The 27,843-nt window shown below is 45.6% G+C and overlaps 1 protein-coding gene and 1 long non-coding RNA gene across 2 annotated transcripts in view; one reads left to right on the forward strand and one right to left on the reverse strand.

Annotated features, from left to right (window-relative positions):
• The window catches only part of LOC125627037 (uncharacterized), a 47,796-nt gene extending 23,144 nt beyond the window's left edge, over positions 1-24,652 (reverse strand). The window contains exons 1-11 of the mRNA XM_048830744.2: positions 24,531-24,652; positions 22,857-22,960; positions 21,442-21,556; positions 19,396-19,570; positions 17,539-17,650; positions 16,359-16,465; positions 15,908-16,034; positions 13,083-13,203; positions 12,125-12,210; positions 11,091-11,215; positions 10,050-10,109 (exon numbers count right to left, since the gene is read on the reverse strand). Of these exons, the coding sequence (XP_048686701.2) occupies positions 10,050-10,109; positions 11,091-11,215; positions 12,125-12,210; positions 13,083-13,203; positions 15,908-16,034; positions 16,359-16,465; positions 17,539-17,650; positions 19,396-19,570; positions 21,442-21,556; positions 22,857-22,960; positions 24,531-24,652 (1,254 nt within the window). The remainder of the gene's footprint in view (positions 1-10,049; positions 10,110-11,090; positions 11,216-12,124; positions 12,211-13,082; positions 13,204-15,907; positions 16,035-16,358; positions 16,466-17,538; positions 17,651-19,395; positions 19,571-21,441; positions 21,557-22,856; positions 22,961-24,530) is intronic.
• LOC142070018 (uncharacterized) lies at positions 24-27,843 on the forward strand. The gene is made up of 4 exons (XR_012665987.1): positions 24-316; positions 22,791-22,918; positions 24,831-24,995; positions 26,764-27,843. It is a non-coding gene; the product is annotated as an uncharacterized LOC142070018 (long non-coding RNA).

The raw sequence follows: 27,843 nt of genomic DNA on the forward strand, positions 1-27,843 counted from the left end.
GGAGGCAGCTGGGGGGAGAAGAGCCCGTCCTCTGTGTGAGCTGGATTTGCCTGGGTCAGACAGAGTGGGGCCGAGCTAAGGAGATAGCAGGGGCCCAAGCTGAGCTGGGGAGCAGAGCTGTTCCAGATCCGGGGGGGCCAGAAAAACAGACCAGGAAGCAGGTTAATGCTGGGAGCAGAGTCACAGAGGCAGCCCACAGAGCAGACCTGTCCTGGGAGCAGAGCTGCAGCAACCGGAGCCAGAGGGGCCAGAGAAGCAGCCCAGGGAGCTGGAGGCAGAGTGGAGCTGGAGCTGGAGCAGTCTGGAGCTGGGTGCGGTGAGCAGCTGGGGAGAGCGAGGAGGATCCTGGGCAGCAGGCCCAGCCCAGGGAGACACCCCCAGCCAAGAGGCCTTGCAGGCCAGGCAGGGCAGGGGCTGGGAAGAAGGGTCCTGCCACCTAGAGCCTGAGGGTGTGTGGCCACCGCCAGAGCAAGTGTCTGACCGCAGCATCCCTGCAGCACAGCCAGGGCCTGGGTGGGAGGCCTGGTACTTGTAAGGAACAGACTGAACTTCCCTTACATTCCAGATATGCTGGTTGTGATGTCCCTGTGCCACAGAGCAGGGTTCTCTGTTTTCGTTTCACCTTTCCCATTTTTTCCTTATTTTTTTTAATTGATTGCTGTTTAATAAACTATATTTGCTTTTAACTGTATGTAATGACAGTGGGACAGGGAAGCATCCAGTGTAGAGAGAGCACCCCGGAGTGGGGACACCCTAGCCCCTGCCCTAAGTGACCACAACGAGGTTGGGGGGTCGAGCCCCCCAGGAATCCTGGGCCAAGCCTTCTTGGGTTTATGAGGACTCTGCCACACAGGAGAGTGGAAGGGGAGCCCTTGAGGTCAGGAAGGCCTCTGGGTAAAGGGAATGGGAGCGAGGACTCAGATCCTTTCACCAGCCTATTTCACCGGGGTAGTGTATAAGACAGGAAAGTTCCCCATAAGAGCGGGACCATTCCCCTGCTTACACTTAGCTGATTAGTATAGAGAAACACACAACTGAGTCAAATCAAAATGGAAACATTTTATAACAAAGCACCTGGGTATCCCTTCAGTCTTTCTCCCCTCACCATTGACTGTTGCCCCTCATTTACTATTGCCTCTGGCGTTGACCCACCTGGCCCATAGGTTAAATTTGTCAGTGGTACCTGTGAATTCCTGCTTGCTTTCAGCACTGCCAGGAGTAAAGAATTTCCCTCTCTGCTTCCCCTAATTGCTTGCCTATATGAATGCTGCAAGGTTTACACAGCCCCATTTGACAGCAGCAGATTTTCAAAGCACCAAGCTTGGCTATTTTTACTCTGACACCCACTGTCAGCAATAGATGTAGCCTCAAAAAATCCCACCAAGGAGTTAAAAGCCAGAGTGCCTGTCTGAGTGAGTCAAAGGCACTGCTTTGAAAACTCATCCCTATGTTAATGTTAAATCAACCTGCTCACAGCGTGAGCACACTGAAGAGCAAATAATCCATTTTACAGCAATCCCAGTTACATAGATTTCAAAACTGGCTCCAGTAAGAATATTGAAAGGTGCTCATGTAACCCACACACCTCCTGGGTGTGGTGTTCTGTCCTATCTAATGGCACCTAGACCACTTAGAGAGAGAGATAAAATGAATCTGCTCTACAGCCTTAGCTAACTGCCAGTTGGCTTTTAGCTCATGCAGTAGAGACTCATGCACTAAGCTCCAGAGATCCCAGCCTGCCTACGGGCGACCGGGGTCTGTCGACATTACAAGTGGGGGCTCATCCGGGATTTCAACTGGGAAGTCTCTGAAGCTCGGGATGTGCTTCCTCACCTAAAGAACTATATAACCCACACACTGTCGGCGTTACAAGTGGGATCGACCTGGGGACCTCTGGAGCTTAATGCATGAACCTCTACTGCATGAGCTAAAAGCCAACTGGCTGTTAGCTAAGGCTGTAGAGCAGACTCATTTTCTCTCTCTCTAAGTGCTCTCGGTGCCATTAGATGGGACAGAACACCACACCCAGGAGGTGTGTGGGTTACATTCACACTCCCTGTTCTTCAATCCCTACTTCATTCTTCTCATCACAGCAAACCCTTCAAATTCCTGGTTGTTCAGTCTCTTGGAACAGAGTGTGGCCACTACAATTCTTTTACCATCACTTTGTACATAGATCAGAGCATGTGAAGCTTTGTCGCCCCCTTAATGTTGGTCAGGAGTACAGCAACAGAGAGAAATTAAATAGAACATCTTTTTAAAGCAGCAGGTGATTACAGTTATGGAAAAACTAGCAACTTGCTTTCGCAGCAAAAAGAGATGACTCCATGTGGAACAGTTTCTGGATCTCCTTGGACAATTATGCAGGTGATACTCAGCTCTCTCTCTTTTTTGCTGAGCCCAGACAGAGCCTGTTTCCTTGTGTTTTTCTAAGATAGAAACTGGATAAAAACCTGCTCACTTGAGCTTATTTAAGACAAGACAGAGATGATGCTTGCTGGCAGGAGAAAGCATTTTGGGGAACTAAATAGGGACTATGATTTCATTGTTGTTGAGGGTCTTTATCCACCTCTTGTCAAGGTGGTGTGCATTCTTGGAGGGAAGAATAGACTCTTCTCTGTTCCTGGATTTCCACGTACCATGGTAGCTGCATTGCCTCCCCCTGTATCTTTATCTGGCCAAAAAAATGTGGCCTTTCTGCGGCAGGCTAGATTACTTTCCTTTTCAAGTGCTCTATTTTGGGCTATCCTTGAGAGCCACTCAGAATCTACAACCAGTACAGAATGCAGCTGTCTTCTTGTTAAAAGGGACAGCATGATGAGAGTGCATCACACCAGTGCTCTGATATGAATCGGCAATGCAGAACAATGAGAGCTCTTTTAAAAATCTGGTCCTAAAAGCGTAAATAGACTAGGGATCTTGTATTTTACAGATGGCTTCTTCCTCTGTGCCCTCTCACAGCTGCTGTCAGCAAGGCTATTTCTGATGTCAGTTCGCAGTTAAAACTCCTGGGGACCAAAAACAGGGTGTTCTCAGCTCTAGAATTCACTCTCAGTGATCTGGCATGGCCCACATCTTATCACTTTTGTGTTCATTATAACCTCTTTGTTCACATTCCCTAGCTATTAATGCTGGATTCCTCCAGCAATTACTCCCCTGCATAGGTGTGGAGAGCAGGATACCATATTTGAGAGCAGGATTTTGCCCCTAGTCCCTAATTCAGCAATCAGTGCATTGTAATTTAAACCAGGCCAACCAGGAGTCCCACTCAACCTCACTGTGGTAAATCCAGGAAAAACAGCTACAAAAAAGGGAGGGGTAGTAATTAGTCCCAGGGGATTAAAAAGCCTCTCCCTGTCCACTGAGGAGATAACCACAGGGAAATAAGGTTCAGCTGGAAAAGGGGTTGCTAGGGAGCTAATTAGGTTCAGCTGGCTCCAACTGGTGGAGAGCTTTTTAAACCCTTCCTGGCGGGAGTAGAGAGTGAGAGAAGGAGGGAAGCTGCTAGCAGGCTAAGGGCAGCAAGACACCAAACCCTTTGAGGAAGGGAGGCTACACTCCCCCGCCCCAGAAGGGAAGGAAAACAAACACAAGGGACTGATCAGGGAAAGGAATAACCGGACCCTGTGCTACCTGTAAGGATTTGCCTTGCCCAGGCCGGTGTCTCCAAGGCTAAAAAGGACTGAGTCTGCTGAGGAGAACAAGGTACTTTGCCACACATGGTGTAAGCAGTGGGATAGTGAGTGAGTAAGGCTCGGTGGCAAGCCATCTCAGGGTAGGGTTTTAAAAAAAAAAATGGAGGATGTAGTGAAGGCGTTGATACAGGCCACTGCGGCCCAACAAGAAGCTCCGAGGGTACAGATGGCGACCCAGCAAGAGGCAGTATGTGTCCAACAGGAGACGAACCAATTACTGATGAACCAGGTGGCCCAAGATCGAGCCACCCTTACTGAAGTAGTAAACCAGTTGAAAGCCCTGACGCACAGACGCCAGGGGACCCGGCCGCTGCAGGCAAGCAACTATTTACAGAAGTGACAACAGACAACGATATAGAAGGATATCTCTTCGCGTTTGAGAGAACGGCACTATGGGAGGCCTGGTCCCAAGACCAGTGGGCAGGGATCCTGGCTCCATTTCTGTGCGGGGAGGCCCAGAAGGCCTATTTCGACATGACCATGGAAGCAGCTATGGATTATTCCCAGCTGAAGGTGGAAATCTTGGCAAGGTCAGGCGTGACGCCAGCCATAAGGGCCCAACGCTTCCACGAGAGGAAATACCGGGACAACAAAGCGCCAACGTCCCAGTTTTTTTACTTAATTCACCTCGCCCGGAAGTGGCTCTGCCCCGAGACCCATGGGCTGGAAAAGGTAGTGGAAATCCTAGTGTTGGACAGGTACATGAGGGGGTTGCCGCCGGACATATGAGGATGGGTCCGTCAAAATGATCCCTCCTCCTATGATGAACTAGTTGCCCTCGTAGAGAGGCACTTAGCAGCCCAAGAACTTTCTCAGATCACCGGGGAAGGAAAGCGCCAGAATTGGAGACAAGTCTCCATGCCGAGGCCCCGGTTTGTCCTAGCGCCAGGCCGGATAATGGAAGGGAGGAAGGAGGTGGAAGAGCAGCCGGCAGTCCCAGAGAGACTTGAGGACTGAGGGAGAAAGACTCGGGGGATAAAGCCCAGCAGCCCGAAAGATAGGGAGCTGCCCTGAGCGGGGTACCGATGTTATGCCTGTGGTGAATTAGGGCCTATCGCTGCCCAATGCCCGAATCTAGAAAAGCCCATGTAATGCGAATTGGGAGATATAGGGGGACCATGTGATCTAATAGGTCTAGTTGGGGTTGCGATGGTCCCTCATAGGTACACTAGACCCATTAAGATGAATGGTATAGAGACCACCGCGTTAGTAGACTCGGGGAGTGTGATCACGTTGGTCTCGGGGAAGCTGGTAGGGCAGGACCAACTATCCCGGGCCAAGTGCTCAGGAATATCCTGTGTGCATGGGGATGTCAACTATTACCCAACCATCCCCATAAAAATAGAAGTTCGCAGAAACCCCACTAAGGTGACGGTGGGAGTAGTTCTGAAACTCCCCTACCCAGTCCTTATCAGATGAGACTTCCCAGAATTTGATAGCCTTCTCTCCGGGGAGAACGTAGAAGAAAATAATGACTCCGGGACCCAGGGGGTGGTCCTGCTAGTTAACCCCCCCCCCACCCCGGCCTTCCATGAATTTGACCAGGATTTGTTCTCCCTGCCGGGGAAGACTCGGAGGGAACGGAGGGAAGATAAAAGGAGGGGGACGAAGATCCTGACCCAATACCAGAAGTCTATGCTTGTAGGGGAAAGAGGTGGCTCAACCAACAGTGGGACTGGGCTGGTGATCCTATCGCCGAACTGGGTTCCCCAGGGGCTTTCCCCAAATGGGAGACTGAGGTAGACCCCTCCTGAGTTTGGACAAATGGGGATCGCACTCGGGAATTTTGGTCAGGATCAGGCCAATTATCCAATATACAACAATATTCATAAAGAAGTAGTTGAGGTAAATGGGGTCCCCGTGGAGGGGAAAGTTAAGGGCCCAGGGCCATGTTATGTGATTAAGAACGATCTGCTATACAGAGTAGTCTGGGTCCAAGAGCAAGTCGTAGAACAACTCTTGGTCCCACAGAAGCATCAGAGGGCCGTGATGGATCTGGCCCATAGCCATTTGTTCAGGGGCCACCTAGGGGTCGATAAGACTCTTGATCGGATCCTGCAGAGGTTATTTGGCCTGGCATTTACGCAGCGGTCCGACGATATTGTACATCCTATCCGGAATGCCAGATACATGGGCCCCGACCACACTAAAGGGCCCCTTTGGTACCTCTATCAATTATTGAGACCCCATTTGAGCTAATAGCTATAGACCTAGTAGGGCCATTGGAGAAGTCAGCCAGGGGCCATCAGTACATTCTGGTAATACTAGATTATGCTACCCAATACCTTGAGGCCGTACCCCTGCGGAATGCCCTAACCAAGACCATAGCCAAAGAATTAGTCCAGATTTTTTCCAGAGATATCCAAGGAGATCCTGACGGACCAAGGGACCCCCTTTGTGTCTAAGCTGATGAATGACCTATGTACAATGCTCCACATACGGACCCTCAGGACATGGGTCTACCATCCCCAGACCGATGGTCTTGTCGAACACTTCAATAGGACATTGAAGAACATGTTGCGGAAAGTGGTTAGTCGCGATGGGAAAGACTGGGACGCTCTGCTGCCCTACTTGCTGTTTGCCGTAAGGGAAGTACCCCAGGCTTCTACGGGATTCTCTCCCTTCAAGCTGTTATATGGTCGCCACCCCAGGGGCATACTGGACCTGGCTAAAGAAGGCTGGGAAGAACAGCCGAACCCAGAGAGAAATGTCATTGAACATGTGTTACAGATGAAAGACAGGATAGCCCAAGTTGCCCCCCTTGTACGCAAACACATGGAGAAGGCACAAGAGACACAACAGACATACTACAATCGCCAAGCGGCAACCCGGAAGTTCCAGGTGGGAGACCAGGTAATGGTGCTCATACCCACGGTGGAGAGCAAGCTCCTGGCCAGGTGGCAGGGGTGATACGAAATAATAGAAGCCTTAGGAGAAGTCGACTATAAGGTCCGACAGCCAGGCCGCTGGAAGCTGGAGCAGATCTACCATATAAATCTGCTGAAACCTTGGCAGGATAGAGAAGTTCCGGTGGTTGCGCTGGGGGCGCCATCCCCTAAAAGCAACCAGCCCGACCAGGTGGGGATATCTCCGGGGTTGACTCCAGAACAACGATCGGAAGTGATCAGCCTGATCAAACGCAACCAGGATGTGTTCTTGGAAAAGCCAGGCAGGACTACGGAGGTTCATCACCACATCCTCACAGAGCCTGGAGTGAAAGTGAACATCAAGCCATACCGGATCCCGGAGGCCAAAAGAGAGGCAATCAGGACAGAGGTCCAGAAAATGCTGACCTTAGGAGTCACTGAAGAATCTCATAGCCAATGGTCAAGTCCCGTGGTATTAGTGCCTAAGCCTGATGGCAGTATGAGGTTCAGCAATGACTTCCGCAAGTTGAATGAAGTATCCCAATTTGATGCGTACCCTATACCCCGGATAGATGAGCTAATTGACAGACTGGGAAAAGCACGATTTATGTCTACCCTTGACCTGATCAAGGGCTATTGGCAGATCCCACTGGCCAAGGCCAACAAAGAAAAGACGGCCTTTGCAACTCCAGAAGGTCTGTATCAGTACACCGTCCTCCCCTTTGGGTTGCATGGTGCTCCCGCTACATTTCAACGGCTCATGGACAAGCTGTTGCGACCCCCTGGCAAGTACATGGCAGCCTATCTCGACGACGTCATTGTATATAGCCCCGACTGGGAGATGCACTTGGAGAAGGTGGAAGCGGTTCTGGACACCCTGAGGAAGGCGGGGCTGACGGTGAATCCCTCCAAATGTTCGATCGGGTTAGCTGAGGCCAAGTACCTCGGGAAAATAGAGGGGAGGAGCATGGTGAAGCCCCAACTCAACAAGTTAGAAGTTATACAGAAGTTGCCCCGATCCCTCCGGAAAAAACAGGTCAGAGCCTTCTTGGGACTAGTGGGGTGCTATAGATGGTTCATTCCCCACTTCACCACCAGGGCATGCCCATTAGCAGACCTAACAAAAGCTAGGGGTCCAGACATAATAAATTGGTCTGCCGTGGCTGAAGGTGCTATTGTGGATCTGAAGACGGCCCTCTGCACAGACCCCGTACTTGTAGCCCCAGACTGGGGGAAGGAGTTTATCCTGCAAACCGATGCCTCTGAAGTAGGGTTGGGGGCGGTACTTTCACAAACGGTCAGAGGCGACGAACACCCCGTCCTCTTCCTCAGTAGAAAGCTCCTGCCTAGGGAATGGAAGAACACTGTAGTGGAAAAGGAATGCCTGGCGGTACAATAGGCCGTAGAAAGCCTACTCTACTATCTACTAGGACGGAGGTTTACCTTGTCACGGACCATGTCCCTCTGCAGTGGACGCACCAAAACAAAAGACAAAAATGCGAGAGTAACGAGCTCGTTCCTGTCGCTTCAACCCTTCCACTTCACAGTACAACATAGGTCTGGAATCCAACATGGCAATGCAGATGGCCTATCAAGAGTGCACTGCTTTCTGACTCAAGTAGCCCAACCCCATAGTGTTGAGTGGGGCGGGGGTGGGAGGGGAGAGAATGTGGTAAACCCAAGAAAAACAGTGTGGTAAACCCAGGACAAACAGCTACAAAAAAGGGAGGGGTAGTAATTAGTCCGAGGGGATTAAATAGCCTCTCCCTGTCCACTGAGGAGATAACCATGGGGAAATAAGGTTCAGCTGGAAAAGGGGTTGCTAGGGAGCTAATTAGGTTCAGCTGGCTCCAACTGGTGGAGACCTTTTTAAACCGGTCCTGGCATGGGAGGAGAGAGTGAGAGAAGGAGAGAAGCTGCCAGTCGGCTAAGGGCAGCAAGACACCAAGGGAGGAAGGGAGGCTACACTCCTCCGCCCCAGAAGGGAAGGAAAACAAACACAAGGGACTGATCAGGGAAAGGAATAACCGGACCCTGTGCTACCTGCAAGGATTTGCCTTGCCCAAGCCGGTGTCTCCAAGGCTAAAAAGGACTGAGTCTCTTGAGGAGAACAAGGTACTTTGCCACACTCACATAAATGCATAACGCCATATTCAGCTGTACTGTACACTACCTCCCATCAGAAAACAAAAAAATAAAAAGTACATGTACACTTAAAAGGCAAGCAGGCATGCTTTGAAATGGAGATGACACAATTCTGCTCCAGACAAAACTCTTGAGACACCAAATAGATTTTAAAAGATACTTCCTTTAAAAAAAGAAAAAAAAAAGCGAGAGAATGAGTTGCTGGGGACATTTACCACTTTATATTTTTTCTAAACTACAATTGATTTCCCATCCAAATCCAAGTTAGTTAAGCAGATTGGCTGTAACTGTAACACCGCAGCTTTTGTGAAAGGCTTCTTAAGATTTGTTTCTGCGCAGATAGGAGTTCCCCCTACGTAAATGTTCTCTAACCATACCCACATGCTTCCTATACACACCCCCATAACTGCATTATACACTCACTCGCCACGCTGTATTCTGTACAGTTTGACACACTGACATGCGCTATACACACAAACAAAAATAAACCTACCCTCAGTACTCTACACATAGACATTGGACCAGATTTTGGCTCCTGCTCCCATTGGTTTGTGCTGCCAACCATAGCGATGCAAAGGACAAAAAACTTCCTCTTGGGAAGTGCCTCTGTATAAGGGTTATCCTAGGGTGCTGCAGAAGTAGCTGTTCCATAACCTCACTTCTAGCATCTGGTACCAGGGATGTGGCTGGAGAAAAGGGGAGCCTGGCTGGGCAGCTCTGTGCATGAGCTGGTCTACTAGAACAGCCCCTTGGGATTGGGGGCAGCTGGATGTAAATTTGATCAGCCTTAACTTACACACATGGGTCAGAGCTGCCTCCAGAAGACAGCCCCTGAACATGAGGGCCACAAAGGTGGTATATTGCCACTTTTGTACCTCCTCTCCTGCCATGAAGTGCACTGAGATCAGCTTGGATGCAGGTCAGATTAGGTTATTGTGTGTGCCCACATACACACATTACACCAGAGGTAGTCAGTTATCTTTTGTCAAGGTCCCAATGTCTTGGTCAAGGTATAGTCAATGTCTAGACTTAAGAGAAAATAATTTTAAAAAACCCAATGATGATGATAATAAGTAAATAAAAATATTCCAGAGTCCATTCAGAAGCATCTGGTGGTCTGTATTTGACCCTCAGTCCGCCTATTATTGACTACCCCGTATTACACCAATACATGACACTGTACCCTCCCCAAATATAAAGGCACATTAGGCACCCACTCTGCACTTCCATATTCAGATACACCACACACACACACACACACACACACACACATTTTTTAGCTTGGAACTTGTGTGAAAGTAGTTGAGAATGGTAGTGTCTACGAGTGCTTTAGATATAGTACCTGTATGGTGGTATTCCTTGCCTTGGCTATGAAGTCCACGTTGATGCCTCCAATCACCACCTTAATGGGGGTGGGGTGGGGGGAGGAGAAAGTAGAGGAAAAAATTGGCCAGAAGAAGTGCTGAGTTTTGTTTGTTTTTCTCAAGCTCACTCTCCCACCAACCTATCAAAGTAGATGAAAATCATACTGTGAAGGCTTGATCTTATCTGGCTAGGCCAGACCAGACAGTCCTTCCACAGAGTGCCTTTGGAAAGAAAGGAAAATCTATTCTGAATTCTACCCTCTGAACTACTTCTCCTTACAGCTAGCCGCAGAAGAAGAATAAACTTCTTGAGGCATGCAGGGTATTAGACGCACACGTGTACACACAACACCAAAAGTACAAAGTTTCATTGGCATAGCTATGTTGGTTATGAGTGTGGAAAAAAATAATTTAAAAACCCCAAACAAACAGTGTAAATGCAACTTGGCTGACAGAACAGTGCTTCTGTCAGCCTAGCTAATGTTGTTTGAGGACGGGGTGTAGCTATGCCTGCAGAACTCTTTCTGCAAGTTTACACTGTGCCTACACTAGGGGGCTCTGCCAGCATAGCTATATTGGCCAAGGCTCTGTAGTGCAGACATGACTTTACTTTGCATTGACATCAACTAAGTTGACGTGTTGGGAAAGGTATATATGTGCTGGGAAGGGGAGAAATGTGAAAACAAGGTAGAACCTTAAAGGGATTTGTAGGAAACCCAAGCTGAATGTCCTAGGGATCCACTCTGATGACTAAGACCAATACCTCTGCTAATCACTGAGGACTTTGGCTCAGAGAAGCTTTTAGAAAGAGGGAATGAAAATAAAGAATGAAGAGGATTTAAAAAGCACCTGAGGGAAATTAGAGAGTGAAGAGAGAGAGACTTTCCAGCTGTTTACAGCAGAATGGATGGTCCTTGCCCCACAGTGGATAGAGTTACCATGTTTTGGACACTGGCTGTGAACTTATCTATAATGCTATTTTTAAATAGGCACTATACACGGAAGAGCAGAGGACTCACAGGCCTAAGTGCAGTTACTTTCTCACACTGAGGCAGGTTGCCCTTCCCTGTGGCAGTTTGGATCTTGCACAGGGCCACAGCTATGCGGCTGCCCACTCTGGCATTGTTCTGGATCAGAGCGATGTCTGAATGGATATTCTTTTTTAAAGAAATGAACAGCAAGAAACTGTCCTGGGAGAAGCCTGTGTTGGAAATTCCCTTCCCTAAGGGGGAGAGAACAGGAAGTGGAGACTGGGACAACGACACAGGGGGACCTCTTGGTCCTGATTCACCCCACTCTAGTTATTGTACATATGCCAGATTCCCCTAGTGCGTGGACACCTCACAGTCTTTAAAGGCATTTATCTTTACTATGCACCTCGGACGCAGGGAAACGCTATCAGATGGGGAGCCTAACAGTTAGGTGCCTAAATACCTTTGAGGATCTGGCCCTACGTGACTTGCCTAAGATCACACAGGAAGTCTGTAGTGGACTAGGGAATTGAATCCATGTCTCCCAAGTGCACTTCCTAACTGCTGGGCCATCCTTTTTCCTCACCTGTACCAAGTAGACTTACACACTGATGTGCTGGCACTTAACTCTCACTTTGCATCAGTGTAACTGACTGAACAAAGCAGTGGGGAATCAGGCTCCATATGCAGGGTGATTGACCACACTCCAGTACGCTCAAGCACAAATGCTACTCAAGTGACATATAATAACGATGCCCAGTCTTCTCTCTAAGACTGACAGAGCCTGGCAGCTTGGGTGTTTGGTGTACTGCCTGTCCTGAAAATTGCAGGGGAGCCTTGGCTTTAGAACTCTTCCTCTCTTTGCCAGTCACTAGTTCTTACAACAGAAGTTGAGGGAGACAGAGTGTTATTAACAAGCTTAATAACTATTTCTGTGCGTTCAACTGTTTTGAAATGCTAAAGTTTTTGCGCTTTCAAGTTTCCAGATTAGCAACAGTGACGGTATTTTGTGGTCAACCTGTACAATGACATTTTTTGGAGGGGATTGTGGAATATTTTTTTTTTTTTTAGTAAAAGGATACTGGAGTCCAGCGATTTTCCACTAGTCAGTTCATTCATCTTTTGTAACATAAAGGGAGTCAGCTCTTTCCCTATGATCCCTTTTGACCTGCAAACAAAAAGAAAATACCTTGTGATAGGAAGAAGTGAGCTAGCAGGGCATCAGAGTGGACGCACTGGTTACTAACAGATAATCTAGCTATATAACTGCATGCTGTCTAAGGCCCAGTAAACAAGCCTCAGTACACAGTACATAGAACTATACTGAAAATCATATCAAGGAGTCACCCAGACCTGAGATTAAGGACATAGTCTGCACTATATCCTTGTTGCAGTGTAGTCTGGAGAAATGATCACAGCAAGAATAGTCTGGGGCCCCTGAGATCTGCAACATAATCTAAGTATAGATTTTAAATTACTACTCATTTTTCAAAGCGAAGTAGTTAGAATGATATTTCTTCTTTCTACTTAGCTGCTAAAAATTGTGTTCTGGGTTTCCCTCACCCCCAGAGAACAGTATTTTTCTGTACCTCCTTAGCTTGGGCTTAGGCGTTATTACTGATGTGCAGTGAAATTCACCTCTCTCTGCAGAAGAGGGTTCAAGTATTCCATAGATCTTGTTTTGGCCATCTGCACAAGGGTGAATTTCACACACAATTAATAGATGCAGGGGAAAGTGAAAGGGAGAGCTAATTTTTAAATCATTTTTGTTTTGAAATACAAATGTATTTACAGTTTCTGTGTCTGCTCATAAATTCTGATTTAGCAGAGGAGATGGAGATATTTAATTTTTTTTAAGGCAATGCTGTTCTCTTTTAAAATGCCCATCCCTGGTCTGTGCCAAGGCGTTGATTACAAAAAAATTAAAATTAATTAAAAAAAATTAAATATCCCCATCTCCTCTCCTAAATCAGTGCTGGAGCCTCTTATGTGGTCACTATCACAGAGTGAATTAAGGACAAAGTTTGGAGTGTTTCTCACCGGGCGTTGCTCAGAGCTTCTTGGATGGCATTTTCAATGACCTGTCCTGAAGCAGCTTCCTCCTCAGGGCAGGGCACTGCAATCAGCACTCCACTGCCCATGCCCAGTGCCAAGGTGCTGGCTGAGAGAGGAGAGACAGCTGTTAGTTGTGTCTGTGTGAGCTGAATAATCCAATCAAACTGAAGCACCAAGGCATAGGAGAGAGAGAGAGAGAGAGAGCGTACGCACGCATAAGTGTGATGGAATGTTCCCTGACATCAAGGATTGAGCCAGTGATCTCCAGAGCTGAAAGCACAAGTCTCTGCCGACTGAGCTAAAGAAGAATCAGGCCTCGTAGCGGGGGGGCTATAACACACACATCCTTTGTGGGTTAGGCACAGCTGGGGACATGTAAATTACAAGAGCCTGTAGGTTGTATGTGTAAAGTCTGATGCGGGGAGGGGAGGTCTGTGTATAAGTCAGGTATATGTGTGAGGAAAGCAGTGATTTGAAGACAACATTTTAAGAAGGTTTCAGAGTAGCAGCTGTGTTAGTCTGTATCTGCAAAAGGAAAAGGAGTACTCGTGGCACCTTAGAGACTAACCAATTTATTTGAGCATGAGCTTTCGTGAGCCACAGCTGTAGCTCACGAAAGCTTATGCTCAAACAAATTTTTTAGTCTCTAAGGTGCCACAAGTACTCCTATCTTAAGAAGGGGCTCCCTTGTGGTCTAGACCTGCTTTGAGCAGGGTTAGACGAGTGGGTGGTGGTAACGTCTGTGCTCTGTCTACACTAGTGCTCCCGCTGTTGCTGCCAATGGTTGTCCTGCAGCAGTGGGAGATTTCCCGAAAATGGCTAGTGTAGACATATTGCCTAAGCAGTTCCCCTGCCTGGCAGCTTGTCCTCACAGTGGCAGTGCTGGCAGGCAAGATTTCCTGTGGCCTTGATTGTGGGATGGTTGAGTGGGTGGGTAGCAGGTCCCTGCTGGCGGTGGGCTGGGTAGTCAGTTGGGGAATAAGTTCCTTCTGGTTTTTAAGGTGGGCAGGTCTCCCCTGGCCACTGGAGGTCCCTCCTAGCTGGTTTGTATGTAAGCAAGACGGTCTCCCCGATATGGTGAAGTATGAGGATGAGTGGGAGAACATGGCTCCACACTCGCACCTCATACCAGCTCTTCTGACTTCAGGCTGGGACTGGGCAGACACACAGTCTCTGGCCAGAATAATAGGTTGCTGTGGCCACAGGACTCCCATATAGTGCTGTAGCAGCTTGGCCCTGTCTCCTCATCCACTGTCAGGGATGGTCTAGAAAATGCGTGGTCCTGTCTTGAGTGCAGGGACTAGATGATCTCTTGAGATCCCTTCCAATCCTACGATCCTATGATTCTATGACTGCTGGTGGAAGTTTGGAGGGGCTGCAGGGACCGTGTGGGGTCTCCCCAGTGACAGGGAACATAAGGAAGGAATTCCCTTTGCAGTAGCTGCAGTGATCGCAGCAATAGTGGTTGAATTCAGAGAGGGCTGAAGATTTTAACAAGCAGAGCCAGCTTCATGCTCCTGGGCAGATTGCAAAACAATTTCTTGTCCCCTTATATGTAACCAGTTTCTTTCCAAAATTATACCATGCACAGGGCTACACTGAGGATTTTGGGGGAGAGTTAGAGAGATGATTCTTCAGGATATACCCAAACTAAACTCCAGAGCTGTGCTGAACCCAGATTTTTCATTCCAGGGGGAGTTTCACGATTTCAAAATTGTTTCATTCCAGAAGGGATTGAAAACAAAAAACATTCCCTACAAACAAATACTCCAAAAAAGAAAAAATGTTTTGTTTTGATAAAGTAAAATAGTTTGTTTCTGATTTTGACTTTATGACTTTTTGTTTCAATTTTTTTATTTTCTATTAGACTTCATAAGAGAAAATCAAAAAAATTGAAACAAAAAGTCATTTTGAAACAGCAAATCAGAACATTCTGTTTTGAAAAAATCGAAATGGCATGTTTCAACCTTATTGAAATGTTTTTTTTCTATTTTTGTCTCAAAACTAATTTTCATCAAAGGTGACATGATGCATTTCTGCAAAACGTTTTGCTTTCAGCAAATCAATGGGAAAACATTCCATCGGAAAATTTCCAGAGCCTGCTCTAGAAGTGAAGACCGTGTGTGTGTGTGGTGGGGGGAAAATCTGTTTGTCTTCCCAACCTGCTCCAGAAGTAGAGACCAGCTGCATAGTCCCTTCAGCCCTACCAATCAATTTGCACCAGCTTATGTTTTCAAGTCCATCTTTGCAATGAAAAGGGACAGAGACTTTTTTTTTTTTTTTTTTTTGGTAGGGAAAGCTGTGATTCTTCTTCCTGAGGTCCAGAGGCCAGCTTTGTTAACAAGGGGCTCACCTGAAACCCCTCCAGATCCTCAGAGCAGGCAAACTGCATGTATGTGAGAGTGCTAGGGTGTGTGTAAATAATTCTATGCAACTCAGAGCATAGGTGCTGAAACTGGGGCTGCTGGGGGTGCTGCTTCACCCCCTGGCTTGAAGTGGTTTCCATCATACACAGGGTTTACAGTTTACTTCAGTGGGTCTCAGCACCCCCACTATACCAGTTGTTCCAGCACCCTTGACTCAGGGCATATGTAACTTCTGCTTAGTTGGTTCCATCTAAAGGCTGAGGCTTTTTTTTCTGGCTGCTTCCAAAGCAAGGGGACAGGAAAGCTGTTCTTCCGGACAGCCTCCTCGCCAGGTGAAATTAACACAGAAAATAAATCGTTAAGACAGAGCAATTTGTATGAACCTCTGCCTTCTGATCCAAATCTGAACTTCACAGCTTGGGCCTTTCACCACTGCAAACTCACCAATAAGTTTGGCAGCCTCCTCCTCATTCTGCACCTGACACGGTGCTTGGAAACCACTCTGGCGGGAGAAGAAGGCAGGGAATTCCCTTGATTCCCCAAAGGCAGCCACGCAGACACCCTGAGTCTCCTACAACAGTGAAGATGAGATGAACAAATAATCAGCAGATGGAATGAAGAGCCACCAACAGTGGCTACTTTCCCACCTACCCAGCTAAGAATTGCTACACTGTAGAATAGAATTTGGTTAGTTTTACACATCCTCTTTTCTAGTCTAGATATTGCACAGTAATTTTCAAAGCAAAGAGTCAGATACGTAACTGTGGAGGAAAATGCAGTGGCCTTAGAACCTGGCTTGGTGAGACAATGTTGGCAAGAACTGTGGGGCTATTGGGGATTGACTGGTTCTCTGCCTTCATTTTCAGCAGCCCACACAACAACTTGTGCTACCTACCAGGTATTCCAGCGTCCTACCAATGTCCAGAATAGACTTAACACCTGCGGAAACCACAGCAACTGCAGTGCGTCCTAGCTCGGTCAGGTCAGCACTCACATCCATAGCTGTTAAGGGACAAGTAGCCTTTGTGTTAGTGAGAGTTGCATTCCTAATCGTCATGCTCTCCTCCCTTGCTGGGGAGATGGAAGTGAAGAAGAATGTTGTGTCCAATTAAAATTGCAGTGCAAATTTTACATAAGAGGAATATAATTCTCTAAATTTGGACATTGGCCAGAACACGATGAGTGATACCCCTTCACTTGCAAAATGTGCTGTGGGATCTTTCTTGACCGTAAGGGATCATGGTCTTGGTTTTACATCTCATCCGAAAGGCAGCACTTTCAAACTGTGCTGGAGCACTTGGTTTAGTATTGACTCAGAAGGGAGAATGCCACTAAAAAGTCATATTCCTACAGCATCCTAGGTTGTCCTTTATGGGTCACCCATCCTAAGCACTGACCAGGGCCCAATCCTGCTTGCTTGCAAGAGAGTCTCACCTGAGTACAGAGAGCGAAGCATATTTATCAGTATCCCCAATAACTTCAGCTTCCCTGATAGTCTGTATCAGCATAGCTTGCTACTACAAAGGGTGCAGCCAGCTCTCATTGGACTGAATTACTGGCTAGCAAGCAACATCAAATGGTATACACACCATTCTGTGGATGGGAGAAAGGTCAAGAGAAGCTCCCATCTCCCTTGGGAAATATAGGTGTTCCAGAGGAAGAAGTTGAGCCTTGTGGAGAGAAAGAATTGGAAAGAAAGGCAGGTGAAATATCAGAGGCCCTGACGACACTCATTCTGAAACCATGCTAGCATCAACTATGTGTCTACAGGCACGTTCCTGGTAGGGTTCTTGTAAGATTTCCCTGACCAGTGTAGTCAGGGATATTTTTCTGAGAAGTGTGCAAATTAAACTTTGTGCTATAGATACCAAGCATAGTGTGGTCAGAGCCTTAGTGTAGATTTATCCCCATCTTTGGAATGAGGCAGGGGGTGATTGTTCTACTCTTCCCAGCAGGAGAATACTGTGGGCCTATACAGACTAATCAGGAAAGAGAAAAAAGGTGGACGTAAACAATGAAACTTTAACATTAATTCAACAACAAAGAGACAATATGAAGTGCAATGCTCCTCTTACTCTTCTCTCCTTCGCGGTGGACCCCTCCAATTCCTCCTGTCACAAACACGGGGATTCCTGCTTTGTGTGCCACAATCATCGTCCCTGACACAGTGGTACCGCCAGACAAACCCTGTCATGGAACAGCCAGTCATAATCCACACACTATGTGACCAGGGGAACTGTATGTTCATGGACGAACTACCAGCAGTTGCAAAACATTCTGCTGTGCCCAGTTTGCGGGTAACAGAGTACTGCTACAGTATTCTTTTTAACAAACCCTCAGGGAAAACCAAGAACATTCATTTGCAGTAATAAACAATAAGGCCATATTCAGAGATGCTGAGTAAGGTGGAATACCTTAAATTCTCTTACGCAGCCTGACTCCTCAGGGCACTCAAATAGTACAGGGGGTGGGTGTGTGCAGTGTAAGGACTGGGATGGAAAAGTAAGTGCTGAGGAAACTTATTTTGATGTAACTGACACACTGCAGAGTGTCTTTAACTTCCACATTCTTGCACCTTGATGGTTGTTGCTTTTCTTGCTATAGGGGACACTAACAGGTAAGCTTGTGCTCTGGATAGCAGTAGTGATTACCTGGTTAATAAAAAGGTTAATGAGGCATGATTCTTACAAGAAAAGGAATGATTGTGACTGGTATGAGATAAGCACTGTTAGATATTGCTGTTGAGATATGGAGTAATGAAATGATGTGGCTCGCAAAGGGTAGCATTACGTGGATGCTGTTGCCAGAGGTATCAGGCCAAATGGAATCAGTGGGGCTGTGCCCATTCACACCAGCAGAGAATTTGATCCATCATTTCTCTGTCAGCCATCCTTTCTTGTCAGTGTTGCTATTCATGGGTACAATGGTCTCTAGATATTCATGCAGGCAGGTGCATTGATGTTGGGCTCCAGAGGTCAGCAGTAGACACATGAGCCATAATAACACCAGGAAGAGAAAGGAGAATCTCTCATCATAAATGGAGATGAAGTCTCTTTAGTCTTCCTGTATAGACTATTCAGATAGAGCATCTGTGTCACAAATCTTTGTCCAAGCTATTTGGAGGGAAGACAAGCAAGAAGCCCCAAATTCATGAGGTTATACTGTAAATATTTGTTTAAAAAAATCTTATTAATGGCTGGTCACCAAGCTGAATCCAGTCCAGACAAATAACAACCTAAAGTCATTGCTGTCTTATTGCTGTTCATTGGCCTATGCAAAATGAGCAGATGGTCTCAGTCTGATTCCTACTGGACAATCATCCACATCATAAAAAAACAAAACAAAAAACCCACCATAATAATTGGCACCCTTGTTAACAGTCCCAGCAGAGGGGGCAAAGAATGAACTCCCCTTCATTCCTGGAAGTGTTCCCATGATCCCAGGATTAAGGCATGTTGGCAAGTCTTGTACTGCTGCCAATTTTGCAATGCGCGCTTTGCTGATAAACAGAAGATTTCAGGCACCGGGGTTTCAAACTGGCAATTCTCCTGAGCAGTTGAAGTCACTTCAACAGTTGTGTGCGTGTTTAAAGTGTATGGCCTATCATTGTAGTTGCATTGACCATCATTTGCAGCACACCAGTGCTTTTTCACTATAGTGTGCATACTCTAAGCCAAGCCTCACTTTTCATGCTGTGAGCCAGCAAAGAATGATTTCCTTGGGGAAATGGCTATTGAATTGTGGTTTCCTAGCTCTACTAGTGTGGAACCTAGTTAAGAACATGTTTTGTGAATATGTCATCTTAACAATAGAAAATTGTATATGACATCTCCACTACACTGAGAAGTACTTTTCCCACCTGGCTTTAGGCTAGGGCAGCATAACATTGCTATAAAGAAAACTTGATGACAATGAATATCTACATACAGTACCTGGCTGAGAACGTAGGGAAGGTCCCTCCGAGATACCTTAACTAAATTTTTGCTCTTTGCCAGAAACTGAAGTTCCTCATCATTAAGGCCGATGTGGATCCTGCCATTTAAAATGCCCACGGTTGCAGGTACTGACCCATTTGTCCTTACAATCTCTTCCACCTCTCTAGCCATGCTGGAATAATACAAACAGAGCAACAAAAAATAAAACAGAAAAGTGAACAGGTGGGAAATATCTTCAGATCTCTTTGCCACCATGTTCCAGTTGCTACTTTATAGCATTCCCTCAACTTCTGCTAAATGGGGGTCCCCTCCTGCACCTAACAACTAACAGAAGTCTTTGGATCTCATTGCCAGAGTGCAGATCTTCCCCCGGCTCCCATTGCCAATGCTCAGTAGCTCTGAAAATCGGGCCCTTCATATGTTTAGTTTCCAGTGGGTGTCTGAAGGTTTGACCTGCCTGTCTGTGTTGCATAGATTAGAGATATGATTTGTGGTGGAGGTTTTTAATTATAGTCTTCCCTCCCTAATATGCAGCCATGTCTATTCTGTGGCCAGTGAGCAAAAAAGTGCTGTATGTCCCAAGTCACTTATCAGTTCTGACTTCATCCTAAAGGGTAAACCAGGGCAGGTGTGGGTGGAAGAGACTGAGAACTCTTCCTAAACTGTGCCATAGATTATTTGTTTAAAAGTGGCTTTCCACATGGCAGAGCAAACAGGTGTGGATGGGATTTGTTTCCATTAACTTGATTTACTGTACCCTGCCAGCTTTTCTCTCCACCAAACAGCTGAATGTGAATATCATGGAGAAATGAAGGGCAATGATTTGGTATGTTAAGGAAGCAATTACAGATAATCTGGTATGTGTTTATATTAGGTACCTCCATGTCTGCCATGTTTTGTAAGACCTGAAGATGTAGAGGCCAAGTGCTGTCAGCTCCCTGAAAAGTGAGGGTATTTAGTGTAAATGATCCTCCTGAAGGATGGGATTGCTTTTTATAAAACATTTTGTATCAACTGGCTAATGAGTCACAGCTCATTCACCTTTACTGGATAGTCACCTATTCCAAGTCTTCATTAAACACTCAAATTCCTGCTCTCATACTGCTGATTTTAGATGTGGACAGTGAGAGGCGTGGGATACTAAAGCGCTGCAAGCTGGGGATTCGTCATCTTTGCAGGCTTTTTATTTACTGATTTGTGAGACTACTTCATTTTTTGTTGAGCAGAATGCAGATTTGGCAGGTCCTTCTGCCCCGCGGCTTCTGTACCTGCCCTAAACAGCCTCAAGCTGTCTTCTCACAAAACCAGAACTCACTGCATTCTGATCTCTAAGAAACAGCACCAGAGAAAAATAATGGCTGTGTAAGAAAGAAATAGAAAATTCAGTACAGTAACCTTCCTGTGCCGTGGCTCAGTAGCTAAGCAAAAGTATGGGAGATTGCTTACATTTTTGGCAGTGCCACTCAGGGGAATACTGATATAGAGGGTACCCACAAGTAAAGGGTTGGTTGCAGAGATGGGGTTCCTTGGCACAGTGCTGTCTTAGCATAGGCCAGCAAGAGAGTCCAGCAGAACATTGTAGTGGCATTTACAGTCAATGTTCTTACGGGTACAGATGAGCAGAGGTCATCACTGTATTCTAGTAACTTTTACATTATAAAAGATGTAGCCAAAGAAACTTATGAGTACTTGCAAGGTCTCCACAAGCCATCCAGCCACAAATGCCAGAGATCTCTATCCAGACAAGGGAATGTCATCATTTGCTGCCACTTTGTGAAGAAGGCCAGGGATTTGATGCTACAGATGGATATGTATAGTACATGTAAATCTGGGGTTTGTCATGTAGTTCTGCTATCTTTGGAAGCCCAGATGCAACTGTTTTGTAACTGAGGTCATATTCTGCATGCGTGTCACACCCTCAGTTCCCACTAATTGTAGTGGCAGCTTTGGGTGTACCACAAATACAGAAACAGGCCCATAGATTATCAGACACAACCGTACAGTTTTGCTGCACTAGGGTCATCAAATCATCAAATCTACAACCTCAAATTCTGGGGATAGGGCATGCCATGTGTAATGATGGTGCTCTCCAAGGCTACGATCGGTCTGCCATCAGCCAGAGCTTCCGCCACAGAAGATGAAACCCTGAAATGAGTTCCTAGGAATAAAATATAGGAAAATCATTTATATTTTAAGGCGGCAATAGACTTCTTGATTTATCAAACTGATATACATTAGGCAGTGTGGGAATAACTATTCAGGGAGTTGGAGGATCACACTAGGATGAGCACACAACCTAATTTTTATGGGACAGTCCCAATTTTTGTGGATCTGTCCTGTGTCCTGCAAAGCCATTGCAAGAAGCAAAGCCTCCTGAAATGATTAAATCATTTGGGTAAGAAAAAAAAACGTTTATGCTTTGCAGCGTAGTTTCGTCCCATAATCAGAGTGTTTTTCTCTTCCTGCAGAATGATATGGGAAAGGTGGGAACACACCAGCATTTGGAATCCTGAACGCTCTGCCTCTCTTGAATATACCAAAAGCCCAACAAAATCACAAACGGCTGAAAAGAGAGTTTTATTCCATATTTCCAATGGCATCAGATTGTAAAAAGAGCAAATGTAGAATTGTTTTGCATATGGTAAATTCAGTATGGAATTTACAGGATTTTTTTAAAGATAAATGGTTTAAAAAAATTATTCAGACTTTTCAAGTAAATATACTACTTAGTGCCACAAACCAGAAAAGAATTAATCATTTTGAGACCAATTTTAGGGGAAATTTTGAGAAGAGAATGCTGTGAATTTATTCTATATCAGCTCAGCACCTACAGCGCTCACCAAAGGCAGGAATTCAGATAGCCCAAGTTTAGATCTATGCCCAAGGTGTCATCAGATTTAGACAAACAATTTTATTAGGAGTAATGTAGAGCTTGAAGAGTGATTAGGATCCTTTTAACCCTAGTATTATTGTTTTTTGTATTGCACTAGCATCGAAGGGTCCCAGTCACGCCTCTCCTGAAATCTGAACTGTGAAGTCAATTGCCAATCAATTTCATATTGAACATTATGGGCCTCATTATCCTCTCCCTCCAATTTTACAGCTGTGTAACTCCAGGGACTTCAAGGAGCTAATCCCAATTTACACTGGTGTAAGTGGGAGGAGAACTGGGCTTTGCAAGTCTGCTGTGATTTGAGAAGGGTGTGCACATTAAAAGAGTGGAGCTGTCAGTGCTAAAAATATCACCACAGCCAAGATATTACAGTATCATGCACCGAAGTTCCCTTGCCCATATATTTTCCTATAAATGCCATAAAACAGAAGCTCTCTGTGAAATGAGTTTTAAAAGGCCTCGGGCTACCTTGGGTAAGCTGCCTCAACATTGTTCCCAGACGCTGCCAGTTCAGGATCCCGGCTGCATTCCGATCACAGGGACTTTTTCAGAGGACACTACTCACCATGCAGGAATCTTCTCATCTGAATGATTCTAGGAGCCACAGAAGCTGTTTGTCTTCCCAAGGTACAGGCCAGATTTCCAATCATGCTGTGTGGAGGGATGGCACTGTCAGGAGAGCAATGTCATGTCAAATGAAAGTAGTATAGAAGGCAGTGTTTCCCAAACTGCTTGTTAATCATGAACTGCAGCCTGACTCCCTGTGACCTCCAGACTGAGAAACCAAGTTGTATGTGTTGTAGAGGATGGCCTAACAGACAAAAAAATCCTAGGTATAGATGAACTGGGGTTTTGGGTGCCTTAAACAAAGTGGTAAGCAGTATGGTAAAATGTGCAAAGAAAGAAACCTGCAGACAAAGAGAAAGCCAGATGGCAGATAGTAAATATGGAGAGACAGACTAGCTTCCCCAGAAACCAGAGGTCTGACTAATCTCTTACTTTATGTAATCATTACGTACAAAGGTACAAAGAGCTGGAAATGGGGAGTTTCAATTCAACTCCAGCAATAGCTCCTTCAATCCTTCTCCAGAAGCTATTCTTTTCTCTGAACAACTTCTGTTAATGTCTGTGAAACTATTCCTGGGAGTCAGGAAGTCTTCCTGTGTGACCCAGGGCAAGTCTCTTAACCCTCTGGGTCTCAGTTTTCCAGCTGTGAAATGGTATAATACTTCCTTTGTCTGTCTTGTCCAGTTAGGCTATACATTCTTTAGGACAGGAAGTGTCTTTTTACTATGGGTTCATGCAGTGCCTAGCACAGTGAGGCCCTGTTCTCAGTTGGGACCTCTAGGCACTACTATAATAGAAATAATTAATAATAATTAGTATTTACACATTCAATGATTTTTTCTAGAATCTCAGAAATCCACCTGTAAGGGAGGGGTGGGTCTGTTTGATACAAAGAGGGGGAATAGTTCTTATAGACATCCTCTCTCAAGCCACCAAACAGCAGTTACCAAGAGAGATGAGACACTACTGACCTAAACAGTGGGCCAAACCCAGGTGTCCATACTCCTTTTTTAACCTGTCCTTACTAAAACAAAACCCCCATTTCATTAAATGTTTGGAATCAGATATGATCCATAGGTAGCAAAATCCCCCTTCTGTATATGTGCTCTTTATTAGATCTGTGCTAAACTCCAACAGTTTGGGCTCCCCAAGGGTTTGCACAAACTTTCTAGTTTTAGTTGTGTGAGCCTGCCACCCACAGGCCAAATTCAGCCCTCGTGTAACTCCTTTGAAGATAGTTTGGTTGATATTGGGTCACTCGAGTTTCATGCTGAGTTTCCAGTTTTAAACAAACCCACAAACCGAATGTGAAACATCAGCTGAAATTGCCAAGTTGCACCTGTTTGTGGATCAAAACCAACTTGTTTCCACCCAAAACCCTACATTACCTCCAGTTTACTAGAAACTACTCAGCCAACATTCACTAAATATTCAGCCTAGGTTTCTGAGAGGTTTTTGAAACTTGGCAGATATTTTCGCAAACCCTGCCTGACCTTTTGGTTTATGACAAAAGATATGGAGTTTCATTCCAAAAGTTTCACACAGTTCTAGTTCAAACTAGTTTTTTTCCAAGTAACCTTCCCCCACACCCTCCAAGCCAGAAGCCCTTTATTACGCACCATCAGCATTTGATTTTGTTAAGTGGTGGACTGGTATATTATCAGTCTCTTACCTCTGGGTTTCTGTCTGACATACATGGGCTGCTGTCTGCACTGAATTTTCACTCGAGCAGCTCTGCAGGGAGGTGGGACTTGCAGCAGAATTGGCTTGAGCTGTTCTACATTCCAGCCACATGAACATGTCTATCTATCATTAACAGCATAAGCAGCTGGGGCTGGTCCCTGCGTAGGGGATAGGAGAGGATTTTACAACTGGATGGGGATTTCTTTTGCTAACTCGGTGCCAAATATTTTTCCCTATTTTCACATTACTTTTTTCCCCACTTTTCATGTTCCTTTGTTCTTTGTACTAGGTTTTAAACATGAACTTAGTGCTGGTGAAAGCCACTAAAGAGAGATCCCTGGAGATTTAAGTTCTACTTCTTTGATCCACAGACAGCAAAGAAAGTAGCAGTACAAGCTTCCTTTACAGCCCTGCCAACATGGGAGGTGTTAAACCCACCTTTGGAGGAGCGCAGGTAGTTCACTCTAAATGCCCATTCAGTCCTTGGAGGCTCTGCAAGGAATGCCGCTGGATTTAGTGCCAGGTTTGGTCATGCTTTTTCTGACGTGGATACCTGTCCCCTGGGACATTTACGGAGAACACAAGCTCATTTCACAAAGGCCACTGGATAGCTCTCAAACTATAATTACTTTCAGACGCTACTGATCTGAGCTGGACTCAGACTTGGACCTAGAAATGAAATGGTCTTTATCCCCTTTCCAAAAAAAAGCTTACATGTAGCTGTCTAAAACACAGTGTTTGCTTAGATGAATCAAATAAAAACCTCTAGAAAGAACTAAACAATTAAAATAAACAGTATGTCATATTTTCAAGAGATTATATCAAATTTAAGGTCAGGGTGGATCTCATAACTTCTACAAATGACTCCGGGTGACCTCTGAGTCGATCAGCAGTATGTCTTTATATGCATCCTTTCTTCCCTTAATCCATTCTGACGCTGAAGGTGCAGATTTTTTTTCTTCCATCTCCTTTGTCTTGCTAAAGACAAAAGGCATAGTTAATGGTAGTCCCAGTGTCGCTGGCCACCCGTTGCATTTTCACACTGATAGTTCATCCATTTAATGTTGGTTTTTGTGTTAAGATTGTTTAAACCCACTCAAAAGAAGCTGAAAACTTTAAAATTCAGTGGGAATTTAAAATTCTGTCATAAGCAGGTGTAGCTCCCATTCATTTCAAGTGGAGTTGAACCCACTTACACTAGGAATTAGTTTGCCACACATATCTTACAGCCTGGGGCCCTGATCCTACCCTGAGCTCTGTGTGGGTGAGCACTTGCAGGGAGCCCCACTGAAATCAACTGGGATCTGTACAGTCAGAGGGGTCCACCCATGTAGTGCTCAGTAAATTTCAAGTTAAACTTCCACTTTATAAAACAAGCAAACAAACAAAATCGAAACCTTTGGGAGGATACAAATATACAGTCACCCACACAAATTCTGCCCTACTGTACCTTCCTGAGAACAAGTGACTCTAAGTCAATCTTACTCATCTATATCACAGGTTCCTCTTATTAGTGACCACCGAAAGGACCTTAACAGAGTCCCATATGATCAATGATCCAATCCCGAGCTATTAGGGTGGAGGAGGTTCTACACAAGCTGCCTTATCTTTTTCTTCTGTGTACTTTTTTCTGAGGGGGATGCTAGTGTGCAACCTAGGGTAAAACATATGTTACTATCCATTACTTTTGTTGGCAATCCTTTTATCTGACATGAATTATGATCTCATGGGATCCAGTACAGCCACAATCTTTCTGTGCAACTTCCATGCGTAACACAAAAGTAACTAAAGTAATCAGTAACCTATTATTTCTATACCAGAGTAATCAGTAATATGTAACTGATTCCACTGAAACCTAGTAATCAGTAAATCTAGAAGATTATTTTGGAAAGTAACGTTTATGCCTTGCAGTTACCCTTTCCAAATTGACCTTTCTACAGTTTTGCTAAGCACAGCATTAATTATAGCAGTAGTGTTTCCTTCTCCCTCCACTGTTTCAATAAAACACCTCAAGAAAACTGCATGCAAAGCATGCAAAAAATATGTACACAATCCAATTCTGACTTGTACACACTGCAAGGGAATTTATCTGCAGGGAAAGATAAGGGAAAGGTGCCCACAAATATAGTAAGTGGGGCTTTGCACATTTCTGGAATTAATGTCATCTTTTGTGGGGGGGGGGGTATACATAGTACAAATGCTTTATTTTATTTTATTTTCAGGAAGGTCTTCTGGGAAACACTGCAGTACTGAAGAAACTTATCTGGGATATCACTTTATTTTTTAGAGACACCAGGTGGAGGTCATATCTTTTATTGGACCAACTTTTGTTGGGGAAAGAGACACACATTCAAGCTTACACAGAGCTCTTCTTCAGGTCTGGGAAAGGTACTCAAAGTGTCACAGCCAAAATCTTTGCAGGCTACCATACAAATCAATTTGGTAATCAAGCTGCATACCCAGTTGTTGACCCCTGTTTTAGTAAATTGACACTTTTAGCCAAGGATAGCCCAGGCCGTTCTCATTCAGTGTGACTTCAGCATGCAGTTCACCATATCAGGAAATCCAAGTGTAACAGTTCTGAAGAAAATGCAGCCTTCGGTGTATGTTTTCTTCTGTTATTTGTCTCCCCAAACCAAATGAAAACCATTCTCTCTGTGGGTGTCAGGATTGCAGCTCAACTCTGCAACTTAGCCATGTAGAGCACAGGTGTCACTATACTACCCTGGTCATGTGCTGGTAACCTTACACTTCTTGTAACCTTACACCCAAGATATCTGGAGTACATATTTTAGGTTTGCCATAACGAACATATGAACTTTCGTGAGCAATACACCAAGACCAGTTCTTCCCTCAGTTCAGTTTAAACCCATTAGGCTCCATAATCAGTGAAAGAGAATAAATGACTTTGATACTGAATACTCCCCCATATAAGAGGCAGACTGGCAGCAATGTTCTAGAGAGAACAGAAGCTTCTGGAATGGGGAATACAGTGAGTAATGTCAGAAGGACCAGAGATAGGGGCAGGAGTGGTGTGGGGAGTCCAAAATACGGTCACAGCTGGAGTCAGTCAAAGAGAGGAAAACTCACCGTCAGTTGGGAGCCAGCAGATCAGACTCTAAACCAGGGGTGGGCAAACTTTTTGGCCCGAGGGCCACATCCGGGTTGCGAAACTGTATGGGGGGCTGGGTAGGGAAGCCTGTGCCTCCCCAGCCTGGCCCCCACCCGCTATCCGCCCCCTCCCACTTCCAGCTCGCAGCCACGCCACCGCGCTGTCCGGCAGGAGCAGTGGGCCAGAGTGC

Source organism: Caretta caretta, chromosome 1, assembly GCF_965140235.1.
Source record: "Caretta caretta isolate rCarCar2 chromosome 1, rCarCar1.hap1, whole genome shotgun sequence".
Taxonomy (NCBI): domain Eukaryota; kingdom Metazoa; phylum Chordata; order Testudines; family Cheloniidae; genus Caretta; species Caretta caretta.